The sequence below is a fragment of the Podarcis muralis genome, chromosome 10 (genome assembly GCF_964188315.1).
Source record: "Podarcis muralis chromosome 10, rPodMur119.hap1.1, whole genome shotgun sequence".
In the NCBI taxonomy this organism is placed as follows: Eukaryota; Metazoa; Chordata; class Lepidosauria; order Squamata; family Lacertidae; genus Podarcis; species Podarcis muralis.
Window position 1 is genome coordinate 64,900,228 of NC_135664.1, and position 22,941 is coordinate 64,923,168.

The 22,941-nt window shown below is 46.1% G+C and overlaps 1 protein-coding gene across 2 annotated transcripts; it reads right to left on the reverse strand.

The window, feature by feature from the left end:
* Nucleotides 1-1,747: 1,747 nt before the first annotated feature.
* Nucleotides 1,748-17,970, reverse strand: CMAS (cytidine monophosphate N-acetylneuraminic acid synthetase). Of its 2 annotated transcripts, XR_003708519.2 has the most exons (9): nt 17,709-17,970; nt 14,897-15,039; nt 14,033-14,188; nt 12,181-12,314; nt 10,353-10,447; nt 7,174-7,345; nt 4,893-5,046; nt 4,290-4,537; nt 3,559-3,692 (listed from the first exon to the last, which is right to left on the reverse strand). XR_003708519.2 is itself a non-coding variant. In XM_028746090.2 (8 exons), exons 1-8 carry the CDS (start codon nt 17,918-17,920, stop codon nt 3,496-3,498), a joined length of 1,263 nt encoding a protein of 420 aa, XP_028601923.2. In that variant the 5' UTR covers nt 17,921-17,968; the 3' UTR covers nt 1,748-3,495. The 2 variants fall into 2 exon arrangements, 1 of the variants encoding a protein (XP_028601923.2); XM_028746090.2 differs by lacking the exon at nt 4,290-4,537 and having other exon boundaries at nt 1,748-3,692; nt 17,709-17,968.
* Nucleotides 17,971-22,941: the final 4,971 nt, after the last annotated feature.

The window sequence follows — 22,941 nt, forward strand, 5'->3', positions numbered from 1 at the left end:
CAGAAAATTTAATAAAAATTATATACAAAAAAGAAAAAAGAAATGTAAAATGCAGAAATGTAAGACTCTAGTTTATATCTGCAAAAAAGGCGAAACTGTGAGATGGGGAACTTGCGGCCGTACTGATGTTTGCTGGTCTCCTGAGAACGTAAGGAGAACCCTAACCCTTCCCTCCATCTAATTTTCTGAAGCCACCCAAGTGGATGGCCAACACTGGCTCTTGTGGGAGTGAGTTCCACAGTCTAACTAAGCACGGACCATTATCTCGGACCCTGGCCTATGCCGACTGCAGCTGATGGAAACAAAAACTTAGCAACATCTAGAGGTGAGAGGTATTGTGCCCCTCTGAGATCGGGCGCGTTCTTACGGACAGACCAACCCCTCTTAGACAGCCATTTATCGGGCCGTGATGTGTGCGATGTCAATATCCCCAGCCTGCAGCCGCTTATCTGCGCTTAGAATTCAATCCCTCTGCCACAGAGGATTTTAAAAAGAAAGCAGGGAAAAAATATGTATCGCTCCGTGGGGACTATTCTGGCAGTCGTTTTTACAAGCGCGCCTGCAACCATTTAACAAATCGGCGTCACAAATTATAGGGGGGGGATGCGTAAATGAAGAGCCAGAGGCTGCGATATAATCAAAACCCCTGGCAATTCTGTGCTTCTGGCTTTGGAGGAGGAAGGTGGCAGCAACATCTAGTGGCTGAAACAGGAGGCAGAGGGGAAGCATCCGATTTTTGCAGTTCTCAGGGCAGTTGTTTTCCAAGCAAACCCCGTTGATTTAAGACCATCCCTCGCTGAACCTTGCAAAGGGTGCACAGCTACCTTTGACTTCATCAGCTAGTTACCCCTGGACTGGTACAAATCATGCTTGCCCTGGGTCTCTAGGGCAAAGGATCGCCAGTCCAACTTATTGGTACACCCCCTCCGCACCTCTGCCTCTTATCCTCACAAGCATCCAGTGAGGTAGGTTATTTATTTATTGCATTTATATCATAAGTGAGATAATATCCAAGGAGTTCAAGGTGGCATACATGGTTTTCCTCCTCCTCATTTAACCCCCCCACGACAACCTTGTGATGTAGGCCAAGAGGCAGTGACTAGCCCAAGGAGGAAAAACCAAACCAAACCAAACCAAACCAGTGTTTTTTTTAAAACCTTTTTTATTCTTGGATAGAAAAGCGAAGCCTACTCTGATTAAGATTTCTTTTAACCATTGGCAGCTCCATTATCTGAGCTTATAAATAATCAACAAGACAAATCAATTATCATATATATATATATATATAGCCTTTTACCCAATCGAGCAGCTGAGCAGTAGAAGTTCTCCATTTCCAGCTCCCAGAAATTTACTAAACACAAAGGACCAAACATAACTCCACCCGCTGGAAGAAAATATATCCTATACAGTATTTAAGCAAGTAAGAAGATTCCTGCTGCGGGAGGCCAAAGTCCATCTGATACAGAATTCTGTTGCTACCTGAGTGCAAAAGCACTCTCCTGACTTGCAAGTCCCCAGCGCTTGGTAATTTTCTGAATACAACAGCCAGAAAACAGTACAACCCACCCTCCGCTCAAAAGTAATTCAATATAAATTCATTGCTCATCTTTCTGCTTAAGTGTTGAGGTCTCAGGAGAAAGGAAGACCATTCCTTTGGTACTAAATCATCAACTCCTCTCCTGTCTCTTCCAAACTGGCCAAAATCCACTCCAGTTCACACCTGGCTATTCCTTTTTTTTTTTGGGGGGGGGGGGAGGGAAACAGAAGATAAATATAGCCAAACTTATTTTCAGGTATTCTGCTCACAAGCGTGGGGTTTTCTTCCTCTGAAGAGGTGACCTGTTTTGAACGTGGAGAACCCCTAGGTTTTTAGAATTGGTTTCAGAGGTCCATATATCCAGTCTTGCCAGGAAGGGATTTCTGAGAAGAAGGTAGAAGACTGCAAAGCACATGGTTTAATCCAGTGTATACTGGATCTATGCATAAATGTGACCCAGCCAACATTAAGCAAGGGTGGATACAAGTCTCTATGTGTGCGGTGCTTGCAGACAAACAGAGCACTTCCAGGTTATGATTAAGGGCCCCGAGTACATAGCAGCTAGCAAATGCCTCTACTGTCCTTTAAAACGAAGCACCCACTGTGCTGTGCATTGTGCAGTTAAGTGCTTTCAGGGGGAGCTTATCCTTCAGTTAAACTCAGCCCAAAAGGACAGGAGGGAAAACCTTTATCAGACTGTGTTACGTCTTGCTGCAGGTGAGGGAGCTGAATGTTTGGTCAAACAAAAACCCAACCTATCCCTTGCCGATTCAGAATTCAGCATTTTGGGGAGAAGTGTTGACCCTAGCCTTTGCTCAGCATGCAAGCCACCTTCCCTCAATATATAGGAAGGATTATAAGGAAGGCAGAATTATCATATGCACCCTCGGGGGGGGGGGGGGGGGACATTCGCCAATAAGAGGAGGGGGATGGGAAGAGAAAAAGAGAATCAGACCTTAAGACCAGACTCAAAAGGTAGCGTGGCCTATGAACCGTTGCAAAAGTCAAACAGATAGCCAACCAGACGGCATCTTGAGCAGCAACTAATGGAACCAGGGCAGCCTATCACTGCCTTTGTAGGAAGATTATGTGTCCATCAAGCCCAGGATTATTGATCAAGGGTCTACGGCCCTTTCACATTACCACCCGGCTGATCCTATTAACTGGAGATGCCGGGGTTTGAATCTGGGAACTTTCCACACATAAAGCAAGTATGCAACCCCTGAATTATGGGCCCCTCCACTGTACAATCCAGAACAGCGGTGGGATTCAGTTTCTTGCAAACTTGAGAGTCCTTATACATAACCTTGCTGCAGGAGCACAATTCTTGAGAGATGGACAGTGGAACGCCTGTATTCCTACTAGACAGGAGAGCGCAGACCCTTTCTCACGTAGAAGACCACTCCCTATTCTGTTGGGAGCCGCCCAGAATGGCTCGGGAAACGCAGCCAGATGGGCGGGGTATAAATAATAACTTATTATTATTATAGCTGCAAGGAACTGAACTTTGAAAACAATGGCCCCTCCTTGTTCCCGTCAAATCCGTTCCTTGCACAATAGCATTTGATACTGATAAAATCCTACATTTGCTGAAAAAATCCCCAAACCACCAAGAATCACATTTGCCAAAGAAAAGCCCAGGTCCCCCCCCCCCCCGAGAGGCAGACATGAATGTTGCAAACTTTAACATTCCAGCAAGACCCATGATGCTGAGCTATATTGTAATATTGGCTTGATTTGGCTGGCTTTTTTTATGCCAGCATGGGACCACAACAGGAAACATAATGATTTGATTTAAATGCTTGGAAATCCATGCTTTTACAATTTCCTGAGAATGCCCTTTGGGATTCTTGAAATGTCAAAAAAAGAAAAAAGAAAAGAAAAAAGATCACAGTGAGTGAACGATAAGAAATGAATTAGGAGACTGCTTCCCCAAGGGTGGCGGCTTCAGAATTTCATCAGCAGAGCTTCTTTCCAGCTGAATTCACCTTTTCCATTAGGAGGAATATGTGCTCTGCAAACTCCCGGATGGCGCCACGGCCACCATTGCATTTGCAGATGTAGCCGGTGGCTTTCTGGGCAGCAGGGCAGCCGTCAGCGGGGACTGCGCTCATGCCAGCTTTCTTCAGGCACTCCACATCCGATTCCTCATTTCCTGCAGCGACAGAGACACACATTCGATCAGAACCCTAACAACAAAAGCCCATCGCTAGTAGAAGACTGTTGATTCCAAGCATTCATTCATCGAAGCTTCAGAGTTTCTTTCCCAAGACAATGAAGGTGCTTGCAACAGTAGACCACAAAACCTAAGGTTTCATAGGCTCATAGGATTGGAGAGTTGGAAGGGACTGTGAGGATACCCAGAGCTTATAGGGTTAACAGCTCATGGGATGTTATGTCCTGTCACTGGGGGTGTGTTCGCATCTTTGTTATGTGAACCTTTTACTTCCTGTTTTGCTGCGACAGGAGAAGCATCATGCCTTCGCTCTCTCCTGGCCGAACTGTTTATTTTAGCTGCTGTACAATAAAGCTTCGTAGAATAGAGAAGCTGTTGTACGAGAGTTTTACTGCATGGCTGAGATTCCTTCCGCACAGGCACACGTTGCGCAAGATACTCTGCTGGTAGCGGGGAGAAGCAGGTTGGCACAGTGGAAGCGGACTGGACGCCATAACAGTCCCGCTGTTCGCAGCCTAAACGGATGCTCAACGGAACAGGGAACCCCCCCCCCCAGGGGTCATCTAATCCAATCACCTGCACTGAAGGAATCACAGCTGAGCAGGAGAACTTCCCAGCACATTGGGAACAGGAGCCTTTGCTTGGTAAGCGTCATAATTTTGCTTGTATTCTTCAGAAGATGAGATTCTCTAGGGTGGCTAATCTGTGGCCTTCAAGATGTTGTTGGACTACAAATCGTGTTACACTTGGCCATTGGTCAAGCAGGCAAGGGCTGATGGGAGCTGTAGTTCACCAGCGTATGGAAGGTCAAAGGATGGTCATCCCTAGATTAGACCAAACATGTAAAAAAAACACCAAACCCTTAGATGCAAACTTTGACTAGAGCTGTCATAGATACTTTAGATCAGGGCAGACCAACCTTGGCATGGAACCCGCGGGCTGCCTTGTTGTTTGTGCTGGAGGTAAGGCCAAAATTTGGCACCCTTCCATCCCACATGCAATATAGTGTATGTAATAAAAGCTTGTGGGTTGGCTCTCCAGTTGTTGATGGACTCCAGCTCCCAGCAGCTCCAGCCAGCGCAGCTAATGGCCAGGGATGATGGGAGTTGTATTCCACAGGCTCCCCATCTCTGACATACAGCACAAAGCTAGATTTTTCAGGTGGAGATCAAGCCTCACCTAAATAGGCCACTTCCTTCCAGCAAAGCCCCATTTCCTTCCTCCATTTCTCTACGACCAGCAGCTTGTCAGCCACGTTGACTTCCGCAGCACAGCCCAACTTCATGGCAGAAAGAGTCTTCGATGAGCAGTCCCTCTCGGAGATCAGCCGCACCTATGGACACAAGAGGAGTCTGCAGGATCAGGCCAATGGTCCACCCAGTCCAGCATCCTGTTCTCACAGTGCCCGACCAGGTGTCTGTAGGAAGCCTGCAAGGGGGATGTGAGCAAGGGGGGGGGGGGACGTGAACCTCCATCGTTCTGCCCAGACACTGAGGTCCAGTGCCGAGGGCCTTCTGGCAGTTCCCTTGCTGCGAGAAGCCAAGTTACAGGGAACCAGGCAGAAGGCCTTCTCGGTAGTGGCGCCCGCCCTGTGGAACGCCCTCCCATCAGATGTCAAAGAAATAAACAACTACCAGACTTTTAGAAGACATCTAAAGGCAGCCCTGTTTAGGGAAGCTTTTAATGTTTAATAGGTTATTGTATTTTAGTCTTTTGTTGGCAGCCGCCCAGAGTGGCTGTGGAAACCCAGCCAGATGGGCGGGGTATAAATAATAAATTTATTATTATTATTATTATTATTATTATTATTATTATTATTTACTATCCTGTCCTGAGCAACTTCCAGCAACTGGTATTCAGAACCATAAAAGGTAAAAGGTAAAGGTACCCCTGCCCGTACGGGCCAGTCTTGACAGACTCTAGGGTTGTGCGCCCATCTCACTCAAGAGGCCGGGGGCCAGCGCTGTCCGGAGACACTTCCGGGTCACATGGCCAGCGTGACAAGCTGCATCTGGCAAGCCAGCGCAGCACACACGGAAACACCGTTTACCTTCCCGCTAGTAAGCGGTCCCTATTTATTTACTTGCACCCGGGGGTGCTTTCGAACTGCTAGGTTGGCAGGCGCTGGGACCGAGCAGCAGGAGCGCACCCCGCCGCGGGGATTCGAACCACCGACCTTTCGATCGGCAAGCCCTAGGTGCTGAGGCTTTAACCCACAGTGCCACCCGCGTCCCTTATTCAGAACCATAGCTGCCTTCAATTGTGGAGGCAGAGCATGTTAGAGGCCAGAAGAGGAGTTCATCTCCTCTTGCAGGCCTCCCACAGAGCATAGTTTCCAGCACGGCTAGCAGCCACCAATAGTCTGCTCCTCTTTGAAAGTCATCTGGGTTAAGAGATGGAAAGACAAAGTCCCTACCAGAGAAGAATGGCAAAATAAGCTGATGGACTACGATGAAATGGTAAAACTGACCGGAAAGCTCAGGTACCAAGAAGACCAAAACTTCAAAAAAGAATGGGGAAAATTTATAATTTACTGGAGAAACCACTATAAGCAGATGAAAACACTATAACACTTCTAATGTAGAATATACAGTGGTACCTCGGGTTACATACGCTTCAGGTTACATACGCTTCAGGTTACAGACTCCGCTAACCCAGAAATAGTGCTTCAGGCTAAGAAGTTTGCTTCAGGATGAGAACAGAAATCATGCAGCAGTGGCGCGGCAGCAGCAGGAGGCCCCATTAGCTAAAGTGGTGCTTCAGGTTAAGAACAGTTTCAGGTTAAGAACGGACCTCCGTACTTAACCTGCAGTACCACTGTACTGTGGATGAAAAGGAAAAGACATCAAATTTGGATGATGAAATAATATGCAGTTGAAAAGGTTTATAATAGGGCCCATGGAGGGGAAAGGTGGGAAGTCTAGAGATTCAAAGAAATCTCTAAATATGGATATGTATTTTGTATTGTTATAACTCTGTACTTGTAAAATAAAATAAAAATTATTTCCCCAAAATAATAAGAATAGAAACATACAAAAAAAGAAAGAAAGAAAAAGTCGCCTGGGTTAGTTGGTACCACTGTTTTCTGGGGGAGTGAATTTTATCTTGTTATTTTTTACAGGAGCTTTACACAATAGTTTTGCAACGTGAAAAGCTCCTTTAAAAATAACACGATGAAATCTTGTTGGAACAAATCTTATTGCAGCAATTTGGGATGTTTTCTTTTTGTGAACTCATACGTGCAGTTCCTGAGTTTAGCGGGAGATGGGAGAAATGGCCGCATTTAATCAGGCCCCGCTAAGCCCCTTTTAAAGTCCCAACCACGCTGAGCCATTTGAGGTTCTCTCCCCGAAATGCTGAGATCTAGAAACTTGCTTTCCTTACAACAAAAGGCAAGTTCCTCCTGGCAACCCTGACGGGTGAATCAGCCGCAAGACAGATGAAAGAAGCGAAGACACACCTCGACACCTCTTTTCTGAAGCAGGCGGATTCCAGTCGCATCCCTGACGTCGTAGGAAAGAATCTCCTTCTCGTCTCCCGAGACGTAGATGTGGCCCGTGGTGAGGCATCCGTCAATGGTACAAACCAGCAGCTTCACCTCTTTCAAGGCCTCTTTACCGAAGTAGCCGTACCTGGAAAGATGGATGTGGCAATCATAAGTAAGGGGCTGGCGTCTGTGTGACGTTTGCCTCTGCTATGCAATCTCACATGACTGGGGAAAGGGGAAACAAATGAGACAGTAAGAACTTCATTCTCACTGAGGTTGCAAACCTGCCTCTAGGCTGCACCACTTCTGTCTTCTTTGGCAATCACTTGTAGCCAAGTAAGATTGTCTTCCATAAACACGGTTTTAACAGTGAGTCCGTAAGTGACTTTGGAGGCCAATTCTGGACCCACACGTCCTTCCACAGTGGGGACATTGGTTTCTGGGTAGAAGCTGATGAGGGTCTGTCAAGCGTGCCTTCTTCCTCTTAGCACGTTTCTCCCTTTCTCCCTTGAGCGTCTTCAAAGTCCATGACACCTTTGGTAATGGCTGTTCTCCAATTGGAGCACTAGCAGGCCAGTGTTTCCCAGTTGTTAGTGTTTATACTACATTTTTTTAGCTTTGCCTTGAGAGTGTCTTTAAACCACCCAATATATTTTTCCTCTAATATGATTCCCTGAACAAGCAGGTGTCAGCAATAAAGGAAGCTAGGCTAGCCTTCTGTGACGTTAACAGATAAGAATGCTGGAGGTGAAATAGTTAAACAGGCTACCCAATCAGAACGCAGGGGGATGGAGTCAGTGGGACTATAAAACCAGCTCTGGGAGGGGCAAAGGGGAGAGTTAATTGGGATAGAGTTGTGGGTAGGTTGAGTTAGTGTAGCGAAATAGGCTGAGTCAGGAACAGTTAGGGACTAGGCAGACAAGTAAATATCAGAGAGGTGGTTTAGTGAGAGAGAGCAGTTAGCGAAAGTTATAGGACTGGATAGGCAACCCATGAATGTAATTGACTGATAGTTTATGAAACCACACGCTTGTTGAACTGCAATAAATAAACAAAAGTTTTTGTTTCAATTTAACCCTGACTGGACTCAGTATTGTCCCAGGTAGGGCCTGGGTGGTGGCAGCGAGAAATAAAGTGGTGGCACAGGGATCAATAGACGGTGAAACGTCCGGGGACCCTGCGTGATCGCCACACCTTCTACCAGATTTTTTTTTCCTTTGAAGAGGGCATTTTTGCATACAGGAAGTATTTGATCGTGTGAATCCCCAATCGCAGGATGGAATGGTATAGCCCAGGCACAGGTTTTCAACCTCAATGACATTTTAGGTATGTATTCCTTACATTAATAATAATAATAATATATTATTTGTACCCCGCCCATCTGGCTGGGTTTCCCCAGCCACTCTGGGCGGCTTCCACAGAGACCAAAAATACACTAAAATGTCACACATTAAAAACTTCCCTGAACAGGGCTGCCTTAAGATGTCTTCTGAATGTCAGGTAGTTGTTTATCTCTTTGACATCTGATGGGAGGTGTCCCACAGGGCGGGCACCACTACCAAGAAGGCCCTCTGCCTGGTTCCCTGTAACCTCACTTCTCGCAATGAGGGAACCGGCAGAAGGCCCTCAGTGCTGGATCTCAGTGGGGGTGGAGACACTCCTTCAGGTATACAGGACCGAGGCCATTTTTAAAATTTTATTTATGTTTTTATAGCACACTTCAATTTAAAAATTCATAAGGCAATTAACATTATTCATTTGCAAAAAAATCATTTTTGTTGTGGGCATCCGTATGTCTCGAGAGACAATGGAGTGCACATCTAGGGATGAAGTCAAAGTGCTGGAGAATCAGAGCACCTGCTGTGGCTGCAGAAACTGGTAAGTTGCCTTAGCAGCACCAAAGTGACCTTTCCTGGAGCCTGGACAGTGTGTGTGGCGGTCCTGGGCTGCCCAGACAACAAGATCCCCCCCCCCCCAGCCTTGCTGATGTGGTCCAAAGGAAAACAGAGCAATACATTTGACACCAGCTTGGCTGCAGGAGTTGCTGGAAGGAAGCGTACAAGGCACCATCCAACAGTCTTAGGGACACCAGTCTGGATTTGTGTACTAGAATCATAGAATCATAGAGTTGGAAGAGACCACAAGGGCCACCGAGTCCAACCCCCTGCCAAGCAGGAAACACCATCAGAGCACTCCTGACATATGGTTGTCAAGCCTCTGCTTAAAGACCTCCAAAGAAGGAGACTCCGCCACACTCCTTGGCAGCAAATTCCACTGTCGAACAGCTCTTACTGTCAGGAAGTTCTTCCTAATGTTTAGGTGGAATCTTCTTTCTTGTAGTTTGGATCCATTGCTCCGTGTCCGCTTCTCTGGAGCAGCAGAAAACAACCTTTCTCCCTCCTCTATGTGACATTCTTTTATATATTTGAACATGGCTATCATATCACCCCTTAACCTCCTCTTCTCCAGGCTAAACATGCCCAGCTCCCTTAGCCGTTCCTCATAAGGCATCGTTTCCAGGCCTTTGACCATTTTGGTTGCCCTCCTCTGGACACGTTCCAGTTTGTCAGTGTCCTTCTTGAACTGTGATGCCCAGAACTGGACACAGTACTCCAGGTGAGGTCTGACCTAGGGTTTCCTCCTCAGCCCTTTCTTCTCCCGTTGCTGCCCCACAAGGCAAAGGGTAAAAATTTCTATACCATCAACATTAAGCAAAAGACTGCCATATGATGGTGAACAGCATAACGTGAACACTAAAATTATATGTGGGCTAAACCACAGAGCCTAGGACTTGCCGATCAGAAGGTCAGCGGTTCGAATCCCTGCGAAGGGGGGTGAGCTCCCGTTGCTCTGTCCCAGCACCTGCCAACCTAGCAGTTCAAAAGCATGTCAAAGTGCAAGTAGATAAATAGGTACCGCTTCAGCGGGAAGGTTCGCCAGAAGCGGCTTAGTCATGCTGGCCACATGGTCCGGGAACTGTACGCCGGTTCCCTCGGCCAATAAAGCGAGATGAGCGCCGCAACCCCAGAGTCCGTCACGACTGGACCTAATGGTCAGGGGTCCCTTTACCTTTACCTTAAAACAAACACAGGTAATACAAATTGGAGCAAACTGTGGAGGCGCCAAATAAATGAAATATACACATATATTACCGCAGGACTCTTTGCTCTGCAATGGGCCAGTCAATGTCAACATCTATATCCACGCTATGCTCGGCGCGCATTTCGTAATAAGCCATTTTCCCACCCTAAGCAAAATTAAAAGAACACGCCAGTCAGTTTGGCTGAAGCAGAGAGGGAGGAAGGGGCAGAATATGCCAGCATGTGGTATTTCATGTCAAACGACCTCTGGGGCACATGCAACCACCTGGAGAGCAGCAGGGGCTTCGACCCAACCCAACTCCAGCAGCAAAAGGCATTCCCAACATGGAAGGAAGGAAGGAAGGAAGGAAGGAAGGAAGGAAGGAAGGAAGTCTGCCACTTAATGCTTCCTGGAAGGGTCTCAAGGAGACCAGAGCTTAAGCGCCTAAGCAAGGCAAACTGGTAGCTTTCTTAGCCAGGTGTGAATGCAAACTAAAGTCTCTCTGGTCTTGCGCTACACTGGAGCCTCCTCCTACACCTTTCCACGTATTTATTTTGACTTGACAAGGTTCATATCTTGTCCACTGCACCCCATGTGCCAGCCCAGACTGGACTACTGCAATGTGCTCCACGTGGGGCTGCCCTTGGAGACGGCTAGGAAGCGTCAATTCAGGTCCAAAATGCAGCAGCCAGATTACTGGATGTGCTATCATTAAAATCTCAGATGAGCACTGCTTTCAAACAGTTGCCTCCTGCCACAACTCAGGCAGGAAGTTCTAAACCTTCTCCCCTTTCAATTTTCCTGCCAAATCCCCCCCACAGCCAGCAAAAAAGGCTGGTGTTTGCCCAGAAGGTGCCATTGCAACATATTTGTTTATTACATTGATCCCCTTTCTCCCCATTTTATCCTCACAACAACCCTGTGAGGTGGGTTAGGTTGAGAAATGGCCTAAGGTCACCCAGTGAGCTTCATTGCTGATTTGGGACAAGAATCCTGGTTTCCCAGGGCTCAGTCCAACACTCTTAAGTATTACACCACAGGGGCTCTCAGTGGCACCTTTGGGGCAAATGGCAGCTTTGAAGGGGGATTTTTTTTGTGTGGGGGAATGGCACAGGAAAGAAGACACGCACCCAGCCAGCCAGGATTCCTTCCCATAATGTAAGTATTTAAAAGAGCAATTAAGGGAGCTGCATTGAAATAAGTGTTGTGTAGTGTTAAGAGTATTGGACTGGTTGGGAATTGCCCAAGAAAGATGTTAAATTATTTTTGTATGCCACAACTGCTGCTCGATTTTATTAGCTAAGAATTGGAAAACACAAGAAGTACCAACAGTGGAAGACTGGCAGATGAAAATGATGGATTTTTCGGAGCTGGCCGAGCTGACCGGAAGAGTCTACGACCAGAAGGAGGAGGAGTATCAGGAAGAATGGGTGAAATTTAAAGACTATTTAGTTAAATATGTTAAGCTAAATTAATTGGAGATGCTTGCAAAAAACAGATAAGCTTAGGATTGGAATAGGTAATGTGATGAATTAATATGTTTAATGCGGAATTTGAAAGAAAGAAAGATGTTAAGTGATTAAGTTAATTTTATAAGAATATTGGTTTTGGAAAACTGTTAGAATGATATCCACTGAAATTCAACCAGGGAAATACGAGGAAGTCACTTAACAATGTTACTAAGTTTGGTTTAAATACGGTTGAGATTTATGTTTGTTTGATTTTTAATTTTTGGGGGGGGGGGAAATTAATAAAAAAAATTGGGGGAAAAAAGAGTAATGGACTGAGACCTGGGAGACAGGAGTCTCAAGCTCACCTTAGAGCACAATTTCAAAAAGAAAAGAAGAAAAACTCTTAAGATGGGAGGGACGAAATTCCCAGCTCAACATCTGCACCAACCTGCAAATACCCCTTTTCGATCAGGGGCCTTTTGGCAAAGTAGAAAGACCCGTTTTCATAGAGCTCTCCGTCCCAGTCCTGCCGACGGGGGCGCTTGGCCGGATTCAGATTTTGAGGTACGGTCACTTCACTTACTGATAAAAGGGGGGAGGGGAGAAAGCAACGAGAGGCAAAAGAACAACATTAATGAGGTGTGTGTGTGTGACTTGCCATGAAGTCCAATGGCAGTTTGATCTTGAATCTCCACTACCCTCGGGATTAAAACTGCACTGAATGCATGCAATGATGCTGTTTCCCACCTCTCCAGAGCCAGTGTGGTGTAGTGGTTAAGAGCGGTAGACTCCTAATCTGGGGAACCGGGTTCGCGTCTCCGCTCCTCCACATGCAGCTATGGGTGACCTTGGGCCAGTCACACTTCTTTGAAGTCTCTCAGCCCCACTCACCTCACAGAGTGTTTGTTGTGGGGGAGGAAGGGAAAGGAGATTGTTGGCCGCTTTGAGACTCCTTAAAGGGAGTGAAAGGCGGGATATCAAATCCAAACTCTTCTTCTCTTCTTCTCTCTGAGAGCAGTCCCTGTGGGGCTTTCGCAGTCCACAGGGTGGATAAAAATCAATTATTTAAAAAAATAAATGTAAAAAATTGATTTAAAAACTAAATAAAATTAAATCAGATTTTAAAAATAAAATGCCTTTTGAGGAAAAATCTTTTTAAAGATAGTTTTCTATTTAAGTTACATTATAGTCCAAAGGCTATTCATCAGGAAATAAGGATTTGTTTTAAGTTTTTCATGTGTGCTAAAACTCAGTCTAAGGTTTTTGTTTTTTTAAAACCATTTAACCACATCAGTTAACAAACATGGATACATATGCTATAATGCTATTGTTTTATTTAAATAAATTGTCTCTTTCCAATAACGTACAGCAGGAAAGTTGTCCAAATATAAACAGTTAACTTATTAAACCTCACAATAACCTCATAATTATCTGACAATGTATTTCTAATAGTATAACCAAAATCAGTAATTTTTTATATAACTGCAAAAACTACTCTGAAAATTTATTATTCCAAAAATGAAACCTTCATCTGGTTGTAAATATTAAGATTATACCAGCAAGAATGAATCTTTCTGTAAAAAAAATGATTGAAATCAAGTCTTACTGACTAGTGATTGAAATCAAGTCTTACTGACTAGTGATTGAAATCGTGATTGAAATCGATTTGACTTAAATCAAATCTAACCTGGCAGTCCCAAAAGCAAATTAACGAGGCTTGAGGGGGGCTGGACTAGATGGAGCTTGGTGTTCCTTTCGACTCTACAATTCTATGATCCTAGGATCTCTAGGATGCTCTAAAGGTTGATTACTCAGAGCTGCCGGACAAAGCTGGTGTGGAAGACATGACGTTTGGCGTTTCCAGGCAAAAGGGCGTAAAAACCTCCAATGGCCCCAAAGGAGGAGAGGGATTCAAAGCAACTCACTGCCAAAATAAGACAGGCTCTAGCAAATGGCTGGACTGCTGCTCTGCAGGCTAAGGTTGAGATAGTATCTGATCGCAGAGCCGATATAATGCAAATGGCAAATGAAGCGCTTAACGCTAGCCTAACCACACAATCTGAACTGCAACCACTCAAAATGACCACTGAAGACCTAGAATTAAAGATCTAGGATCAGTCTAATAGGGATAGACGGGGGGTGGGATGTCTATGCAGGATTCTGGAATGGAAGGTAGGAGGTTTGGGTGTGTGACATGAGGACTGCATTGTGCTATGTATGGCACTTATGCACATGTAATCATAATGAAAACGATAATTTATATTTGCTTGAATGCTTTTATGAGAAGCAATACCGCTCACCTCCTTTTTTTATTTCGCTCCACCGAAACTGATGCCGCCTGACAACAGAGAACACGGAATCAAAGCCATCCTCGCGGATCATTTTGGCCACCCTGGTAAGATCGGTGGGATGTAAACAAGGGGAAGTTGCTTGGATATTTCCTATGACATCAACCTCTGAAGTGGGGAGGGGAAAGGAGAAGAGAATGACACAGAGGAGATGAATATCACAGTGTTTAGGTATCAATAGCATTTCCAGCACCACATAAAAAAAAGTTCAGGCGGAGACATAAGAGGACATGAGCAGGCTATTATCTTTATCAGGACCAAATCTGAATTTAGCCAGTAGTCTGGTAACCACTGGCAACATGAAATTCCACGCAGGTGAGCCAGAGGGGCAGGGCTCCATTCTTTGCTGGTCCCCAGCAGGCTACTTTATTAAAAGCAAACAAACCAAAAAGAAGCTAGTAACTTTTGCAGACTTGTTTACAAGGCTGAACTGAAAGTCATGAAATAGCAAGCTGATGGGGTGTGTGTGTGTCAATTCCCCCCCCCCCCCCCATTTCATAAAATTATTTAGAAACAATGACTGCACGCTAGTTGCAAATGCAATTATTAGGCATCCTTCACAGTTTCAAAGTGTTTAGCTTTGTTTACTAAATGCAGGTAAAATAAACATGATGAATCAGAACAATTTCCAATGCAAACTCATTTTTTTCCCCTGGTGCACGTCACTGCAATGTGAATTGCCTTATTTTGCCTCTTGCCTAAATTTTAAAGATGATGATTTGATTTATTATTTGTTTTCAATGTTTAAGATGCCTTGAGAAAGGTGGGGGGGTATAAAAATATAGATACTTTTTAAAACAAAGGTGGACGCCATACCATCGTGATACTGGAGGAACTCCACGATGGCATCTAGGGACGTAGAGGAGTCTTTTGACATTTCCGAGCTTCTCCGGTGGACTTTTGCCCCAAACTGCTTGGCCACTTTCTCGATTTCGTCGTGGTCTGTGGAAACCCACACACTGTCGGCAGGCAGAAGGCAGCAGCAACAAGTTATTGCCCAGACAGACAAGAAGGATCAAAGCTATTTCCCTACAAGCCACCGAGAACAGCAGTCACAAGAAAAGAAAACCTTGCAAACACTGGACATGTAATGCAGCTGCATGGTGTTCACATCTTCCTTTGCACAAATAATAATAATAATAATAATAATAATAATAATAATAATAATAATTTATTTATACCCTGCCCATCTGTCTGGGTCTTCCCAGCCACCATGGGCGGCTTCCAACAAAGTAGTAAAACACAATAGTCTATTAAACATTAAAAGCTTCCCTAAACAAGGCTGCCTTCAAATGACTTCTAAAAGTCTGGTAGTTGTTTTTCCCTTTGACACCTGACGGGTGTTCCACAGGGCGGGTGCCACTACCGAGAAGACCCTCAGCGCTGGACCTCAGTGCATAGCTGTCAACCGTCTCTTATTTGGCAGGAAAGTCCCGTATTCCAGTGCCATGTCCCGCTGCTGTCCCTTATTGATGATGTCCCTTAAATTTCCCGGGTTTCAAAGGAAGCAGCTCCTCTCCCTCCCTCCCTGCTGGCCAGGGAGGAGGGAGGCTCCAACTGTGTTGCTTGGCTGCATTGCTCACCCAATAAGGAGTCTAAGAACGACTGGGGGGGTGGAGCTTGCACGCCTTGTGCCGATCAAATCGGCCGCGTTGCCTGGGGACTCGCCTTTGCTCAGCGCTTTCCAGCGGAGAGGTGACGGTGGTTTTCCTTGCTGCATCCCCTTTGCCGGGCTGTTGTGCTGTGGGAACCACCGCTTGAGGCTTCGTTTGGCTGCTGGCTGGGCTTTCTGCCTTTGGCTCGGAGGGGCCATACCTCTGCTTGGAAAATCCCTTATTTTGGCTGCTGATCCCTTATTTTCGAGGCTGCTGGTCCCTTATTTTCAAATCTGTAAGTTGACAGCTATGCCTCAGTGTCCGGGCAGAACAATGGGGGTGAAGACGCTCCTTCAGGTATACTGGACCGAGGCTGTTTACCTAGGACAGGGATGAGGAATCTACAGCCTTCTGAATGTCGTCGGGACCATGCCCCCATCAATCTGTGACCCCTGGCCGGGCTGACGGGAGTTGGAGCCCAACAACATCTGGAGGACCACAGGTTCTCCATTTCTCAGCCTTAGTGGCAGGCCTGTAAATAGCCAAGTAATTTGGTATCTCATGAGTGGGAATAATATCCAAGCGGGCAGAATGGAAGACTCATGGGACGCCGACTACAGTATAAAAAAAATGAGTTGTTAAATGCAACAGATAAGACAGACTCATCCTATGCATTTTTTTAAAAAAATATTTCTTTATTGTTTTCAGCTGGAAAGGAAGAAAGGAGAGAGGAAGGTGCAGTGGGCAACACCGCATAAAACGAAGGCAACATTCATGTCCAAGAGTCTATCGCCAGAAAAAAAATCATAGAATTGTTGAGTTGGAAGGGACCCTGATGGTCATCTAGCCCAACCCCCTCCAAAGAGCCCTGGGAACATGACAATCACAGTCCTTCAACTGTGACATGGATAAAGGAAACAAAAGGCAACTAGGCCCATTCAAGCACAGCTGACTCAATGAAGTCCTTGTCACTCTCAACTTTTACACACCACTAAGCTCCAGATGCAGTTATACCAGTTCTGGAGAGGATTTCCACCCCAACCACTGCATATAGTCATTTGGGCATCCACCCACAGGTGTGCCTTTGTGAAACAACTTTTGACTGTTTTTATATGTATGGGGTACTGTTCTGAAATGTTTGTGTTGTTTTAGATCTATCCTATCTATCAAATTGCTGGAATTTTATTTTATTTTAAAATAAATATTATTTGTGTGGCTGAAGCCATTGCAAAAGATAAAGTACATAAAACAGAATAAAACACATTGCACAGTTAAAATAATTATTTGAAGCAGACAATCTGGCACATTCTGCTCCCCTGAGCAATCAGGTCGTCGCCACAAAACCTTTCTCCTTCAAACTGCCACAGAACAGGCCACTTTTCAAATATTGTAAAATTAATGAATGTTAGAATGATGTTGGATAAAAAGTTAAGTGGTTTCTAGCTATAACGCTATAAGGAATATGAGAAAATGGATTATTAACAGGTAAAAATTTAATGTTATAATATTTTAAGATTAAAGACTAGGATAAACAAAGAGGGAAAGGATTTGCTGAACTAATAAATTGAATTGGAATACAAAGAAGGGAGGTGTGAGAAGGTCCGGGAAACAAGCATATGAAAAATAAGTGATGGAAAGATGGAATTGTTTTTTAACTATTTTTATTTTGTATTTTTCTTTTTGTAAAATCTTAATAAATATCTTTAAAAAAACAACAACAGAACAGGCCACTTTTCCAGAGGTGTAGGCGGAACTGTCCCTTAACAAAAAGTTAATCAAAGACCTAATCGATCTCCCAAGTGGGGGATTTAAGTGTCTGAATACGGCTGCTCTTAAGCCCTCCACTTTACAATCAAGCGGTATATAAATTTTGTGAAATAAATAAACACACACACACAAGAGCCATTTTTTTAAAAAAAATGAAAAATCCACCAAAAAAACCACAGCAATTTAATTTATACAAATTAAGCTAAAAAGCTTTGAAATTTGAAAGAAAGAAAAAAAAGGAAATGGTTAACCGCGCATGCGCACACCTCTGAAAGACGCCGGAGTCGAGGGCTGCCCTCAGCACCCAACCAATCAGCGGGACCCCGGCCAGGAGCTTAATGTTCTTCAGCGGGATTCCTTTGCTGCCGCCGCGAGCCAACACCAGCGCCGCCATATGCAGCGGCGGCCGGCCGGCATCTCCCGCCGGCTGGAGGGCGGCGGGCCCTCCCGAGGAGGAATCAGCAGCTGGCGCGGCCATTGCCTGCTGAGGGGAAAAAAAAAACCTTGGCAGCCACGTCAGTAGGCCGCGCCCCTTCGAGGAGCATGCCGGGAAGCATAAAGAGGCGTGGCTTCATGAACCTCGCTTCGGGCAAGGGGTTCTGGGAATAAGGGCAGCTGCGCCGGGGATGATGGGAAGTGTAGTTCGCTAGGGCGGGACGCATAACAGGGAAAGCGCTTCTTCATGCGGGATATGGTTAATCTGTGGAACTCCCTGCCACAGCAGGCAGTGGTGGCCACCGACTTGGATGGCTTTGAAAGGGGATCATGAAGGAGGAGGAAGCTGTTGATGGCCGCTGGCACCAGGGATGACTCTCCTGGGGATGGGGAGGGCCCCTGATCCCCAGCAGAGCAATAATAATAATATTTATTTTTTATTATTTGGATATTTATTTATCCATTATTTGGATATTTATTTATCCATTCTGAAGGAAATCAGCCCTGAGTGCTCACTGGAAGGACAGATCCTGAAGCTGAGGCTCCAATACTTTGGCCACCTCATGAGAAGAGAAGACTCCCTGGAAAAGACCCCGATGTTGGGAAAGATGGAGGGCACAAGGAGAAGGGGATGACAGAGGACAAGATGGTTGGACAGTGTTCTCGAAGCTACCAGCATGAGTTTGACCAAACTGCAGGAGGCAGTGGAAGACAGGAGTGCCTGGTGTGCTCTGGTCCATGGGGTCACAAAGAGTCGGACACGACTAAACGACTAAACAACAACAATACATACATACCCTGCCCATCTGGCTGGGTTTTCCCAGCCACAATGGGTGGCTCCCAACAGAATATTAAAAACACAATAAAAAATCAAACATTAAAAACTTCCTGATACAGGGCTGCCTTCACATGTCTCCTAAAAGTCAGATAGTTGTTTATTTCCTTGCCATCCGATGGGAGGGCATTCCACAGGGTGGGTGCCACTACCGAAAAGGCCCTCTGCCGGGCAAAGGAGCCCTGGTGCTCCCCTCGCCCTGCCATTCAACTATGAGTGGGGGATGGCTCTGCAGGGGATGGGGAGCCCTCCCATGCCCCAGCTGAGCCATACAAACAAGCTGCTTTGTTCCAGCCCACTAGGCGCTGGAGTGAAACTGCCTCGGCTCCCTTAGTGAGAGCTGCAGCAATTTCATCTGGTGCGTCGCAGGCTGAGGCCAAGCAGCTTGTTTTCTCAACATTGCGGTATATCGCCAAACCGCGATGTTCAGCTGGTGATATACCACGATGTTGAAAAGCTGATCTCGCCCAGCCCTAATCGGGAGGAGAACTTATGTACATCATCTCGAGCTCTCTGGGCAAAAGGAGGATTACAAATCTAACAAACACAGAGGTGGTCCTTGGCAAAGCACCTAATACAGGCCTGCAGCAGGGTTTATCTTACTTTGGGGATGCGGAACTGGTGCCTTCCTGATCATAGCTGTCAACTTGCAGATTTGAAAATAAGGGACCAGCAGCTGCAAAAATAAGAGATCAGCAGCCAAAATAAGGGATTTTCCGAACACGGGTATGTTCAACTTTTGAGCCCCTCCGAGCCAAAGGCAGAAAGCCCAGCCAGCAGCCAAACGAAGCCTCAAGCGGTGGTTCCCACAGCGTAGCAACCCAGCAAAGGGGATGCAGCAAGGAAAACCACCGTCACCTCTCCGCTGGGAAGCGCTGAGCAAAGGCGAGTCCCCAGGCAACGCGGCCGATTTTATCGGCACAAGGCATGCAAGCTCCACCCCCCAGCCGTTCTTAGACTCCTTATTGGGTGAGCAACGCAGCCAAGCAACACAGTTGGAGCCTCCCTCCTCCCTGGCCGGCAGGGAGGGAGGGAGAGGAGCTGCTTCCTTTGAAATCCGGGATATTTAAGGGACATCATCAATAAGGGACAGCAGCAGGACACGGCGCTGGGATAAGGGACTTTCCCGCCAAATAAGGGACGGTTCCTGAGCTATGTTCCTGATGCTGTTGGACTCTGGCTCCCATCAGCTCTAGCAAGCATGGTCAGCGGTCAAGGATGATGGGAGCTGTGGTCCATCAACGTCCGGATGGCCACAGGTTCCCCATCACTGCCTCAGTCTAAAGGAAGAGAGGGAGGGAAGTCTGGAGGTTGTGCCTTTAATCCACTGTGTCTCACTGCAACGCAGCTTGTTCAATGCCCTCACCTTTTATCCTAACAACCTCCCTGGGTTCTTATCCTCTCGTCATTCCTGCAGCAAATTTTCAAGTCCTGCAGAGTGCAGCCTGGCCACAAGTGGGCAGGGGGGAGCTTGCTTCTCTCTCTTACGGAGAAGGAGAATAGCAGTTCAGTGGCACCTCATCTCTGTTACTGTCCCGGGTTCAATCCTTGACAACTCTGGGTAAGGGTGGGGATGTCCTCTGCCTGAAACCCTGGAGAGCTACCAAGATGGAAGGCAGCGTCCTACATTCCTCTCCCTTTCTTTCTGGAATCTCAAGGCCTGAGGGGCTTCTTGCCATCAGTTCCTGAAGGGTGATGGTCTTGCAAAATGTTTGGTCTTTGAATCATAGCTGTCAACTTACAGATTTGAAAATAAGGGACCAGCAGCCTTGAAAATAAGGGACCAGCAGCCAAAATAAGGGACCTGCAGCCTCACCTGTTCCAGGCACTCCAGTCTTCCTGTCCTCCTGCAGTCTGGTCAAACTCATGCTGGGTAGCTTCGAGAACACTGTCCAACCAACTTTGTAACCAGAGGTTCAACTGAACAGAATCTGAATCACATGCACCACAAGGCCTATGCAGCCTCAACTTAAGATGGCTCCCCAGCCTGGCTTTGCACTGCAAAGTTTGCAGCAGCACGTGCAACAAAATGGCGTCCAGCATTCAAAAAAACCCCTCAGCTTGCATTAACTAGCCACACACAAGGCATGCAAGCTCCACCCCCCAGTCGTTCTTAGACTTCTTATTGGGTGAGCAACACAGCCAAGCAACACAGTTGGAGCCTCCCTCCTCCCTGGCCGGCAGGGAGGGAGGGAGAGGAGCTGCTTCCTTTGAAATTTAAGGGACATCATTTAAGGGACATTTAAGGGACATCCATCAATAAGGGACAGCAGCGGGACATGGCGCTGGAATAAGGGACTGTCCCTTCAAATAAGGGACACTTGACAGCTATGCTTTGAATTCACCCAGTAGGGAGGTCTTGGTGCACCCTATGTTGGGTTGCTCCCCATCTACAAGGTCCATGTGAAGTCTGTGCTTGATGTTTAAAAGAATCTCTTGTGCCCCAAGACTTGAGGGCAGGGAATGGGATATCGTGGGGTGGGGTGGAAAGAGAACCGGGCTGATGTCCTCCACCTAAAGCTGTGCTAAATCATGGGTTTTCCCATTAACTCCATAGGCAGCTCTCATTTTCTCCTCCAGGAGGCCAAAAGGGGAGCAAATTGGAAGCAAAAATTGGCCCTGCATCTCTGTCTAACTGAGCTACAGTGCAGGACTGCCATAATGATTCTTTCAGGGTCTATGGGTTTCAGAGTTCATTCCTGAGCTTTCTCCTGCACCATTCAGCTTCCACAAACCCAGTAGGACTCCCTATCTATCTTTCAGCCTCCTCTCTGAGAGGCTCTGGAGAGCCAGCAAATCTTAGCAAAGTGGCTGAACCTCCTGATCCCTTGCAATGTTGCAGAGGATCCTGGGGCAAACAGCTCATGGATCAGTTGCTCTCTTTGGTTCTCTGTGCTTCTCTCCAAACAGGACAAGCATCCACTAACAATAGCACCTTGTTGGGATGCAGACTTGGTTTATTGGCCCTCACCCAACCTGTTACTGCCTCTAGTCACTGGCCCAGTGCCCGCACAGCCTTGCCTGATTCGTATGGTAGAGCTGCATAACATTTGCATATTGGTGACCCTGTGCTCCAGATCCCCAGATGACATCTCTCTGTAGCTTCACAGGGATGTTAAAGAGAATGATGGACAAGGTGGAACCAAGGCGTAACTTCCATGGGGCGGAGAGAAATTCCCCTAATGCCCTTTTATTTTTTTAAAATAAGTCTTTATTGTTTTAAAATACAGTCATACAACAAAGGTAATTATAACAATATGGGGTACAAAGAAAGAAAAAGAGATAAAGAAAAAGAAAAAAGAAGTCATCACATCAAAAAGGGCAAAAAAGGGTTTAAAGATATCGAAACAAAGGAAAAATAATAATAAAGAAAGAACCAGATATTTATACAACATCATGTCTTATCCGATAAAGTTTTCTGTAAAAAACACCTTCCAATCGTTCTCATTATACTTTTTCTATTGTCATGGCGATGCACTATTTCATGCAGTTGGTTTTCTTGAAGACAAGAGTTGACCATTTGCTCCAGTCTGCTCTTACCTTAATGGGATTCAGATGTCGTAATAAGGGAAATATTATCCAAATGATCTTCTCAAAGGATGATGGATAAGGTAAACTCACACAGCTTTGGGACGAGGCCATTTCAGTGCTGAACTCAGATGTAAATTAACACAACTTTTGGAGCCTTTTGTGGGGGTTAAATAGGATGAGGTGCTTTGAGAACATGCATCAAAAGCATTCCCAGGAGTTGTCAAAACCCATTGCAAAACCCTGGACCGCTAAGCTGCCTGCAGCAGCCAACAGGGCAAATCCCAGCACCTCCTTCTGTACAAATGAAGTAGTACAGGCCCATGGAAAACAATGGTGGTTAGTGGATGCGGGTGGCGCTGTGGTCTAAACCACTGAGCCTCTTGGGCTTGCCGATCAGAAGGTCGGCGGTTCGAATCCCTGCGATGGGGTGAGCTCCCGTTGCTCGGTCCCTACTCCTGCCAACCTAGCAGTTCGAAAGCACGTCAAAGTGCAAGTAGATAAATAGGTACCACTCTGGCGGGAAGGCAAACGGTGTTTCTGTGAGCTGCTCTGGTTTGCCAGAAGTGGCTTAGTCATGCTGGCCACATGACCAGCTGTACCCTAGCTCCCTCGGCCGTAATAAGGGATGTCGTAATAAGGGAAATATTATCCAAATGATCTTCTCACAGGATGATGGATATGGTAAAGTCACACAACTT

What these genes read in the sequence shown, in the direction of transcription:
- CMAS (XM_028746090.2), bottom strand. Translation starts at nt 17,920, where the DNA reads ATGGCCGCGCCAGCTGCTGATTCCTCCTCGGGAGGGCCCGCCGCCCTC. An exon ending in GTTCCTCCAGTATCACGATG is followed by an intron (nt 14,189 to 14,896) that starts GTATGGCGTCCA and finishes TCCCCACTTCAG; the next exon opens with AGGTTGATGTCATAGGAAAT. An exon ending in GAGCGAAATAAAAAAAGGAG is followed by an intron (nt 12,315 to 14,032) that starts GTGAGCGGTATT and finishes CCCTTTTATCAG; the next exon opens with TAAGTGAAGTGACCGTACCT.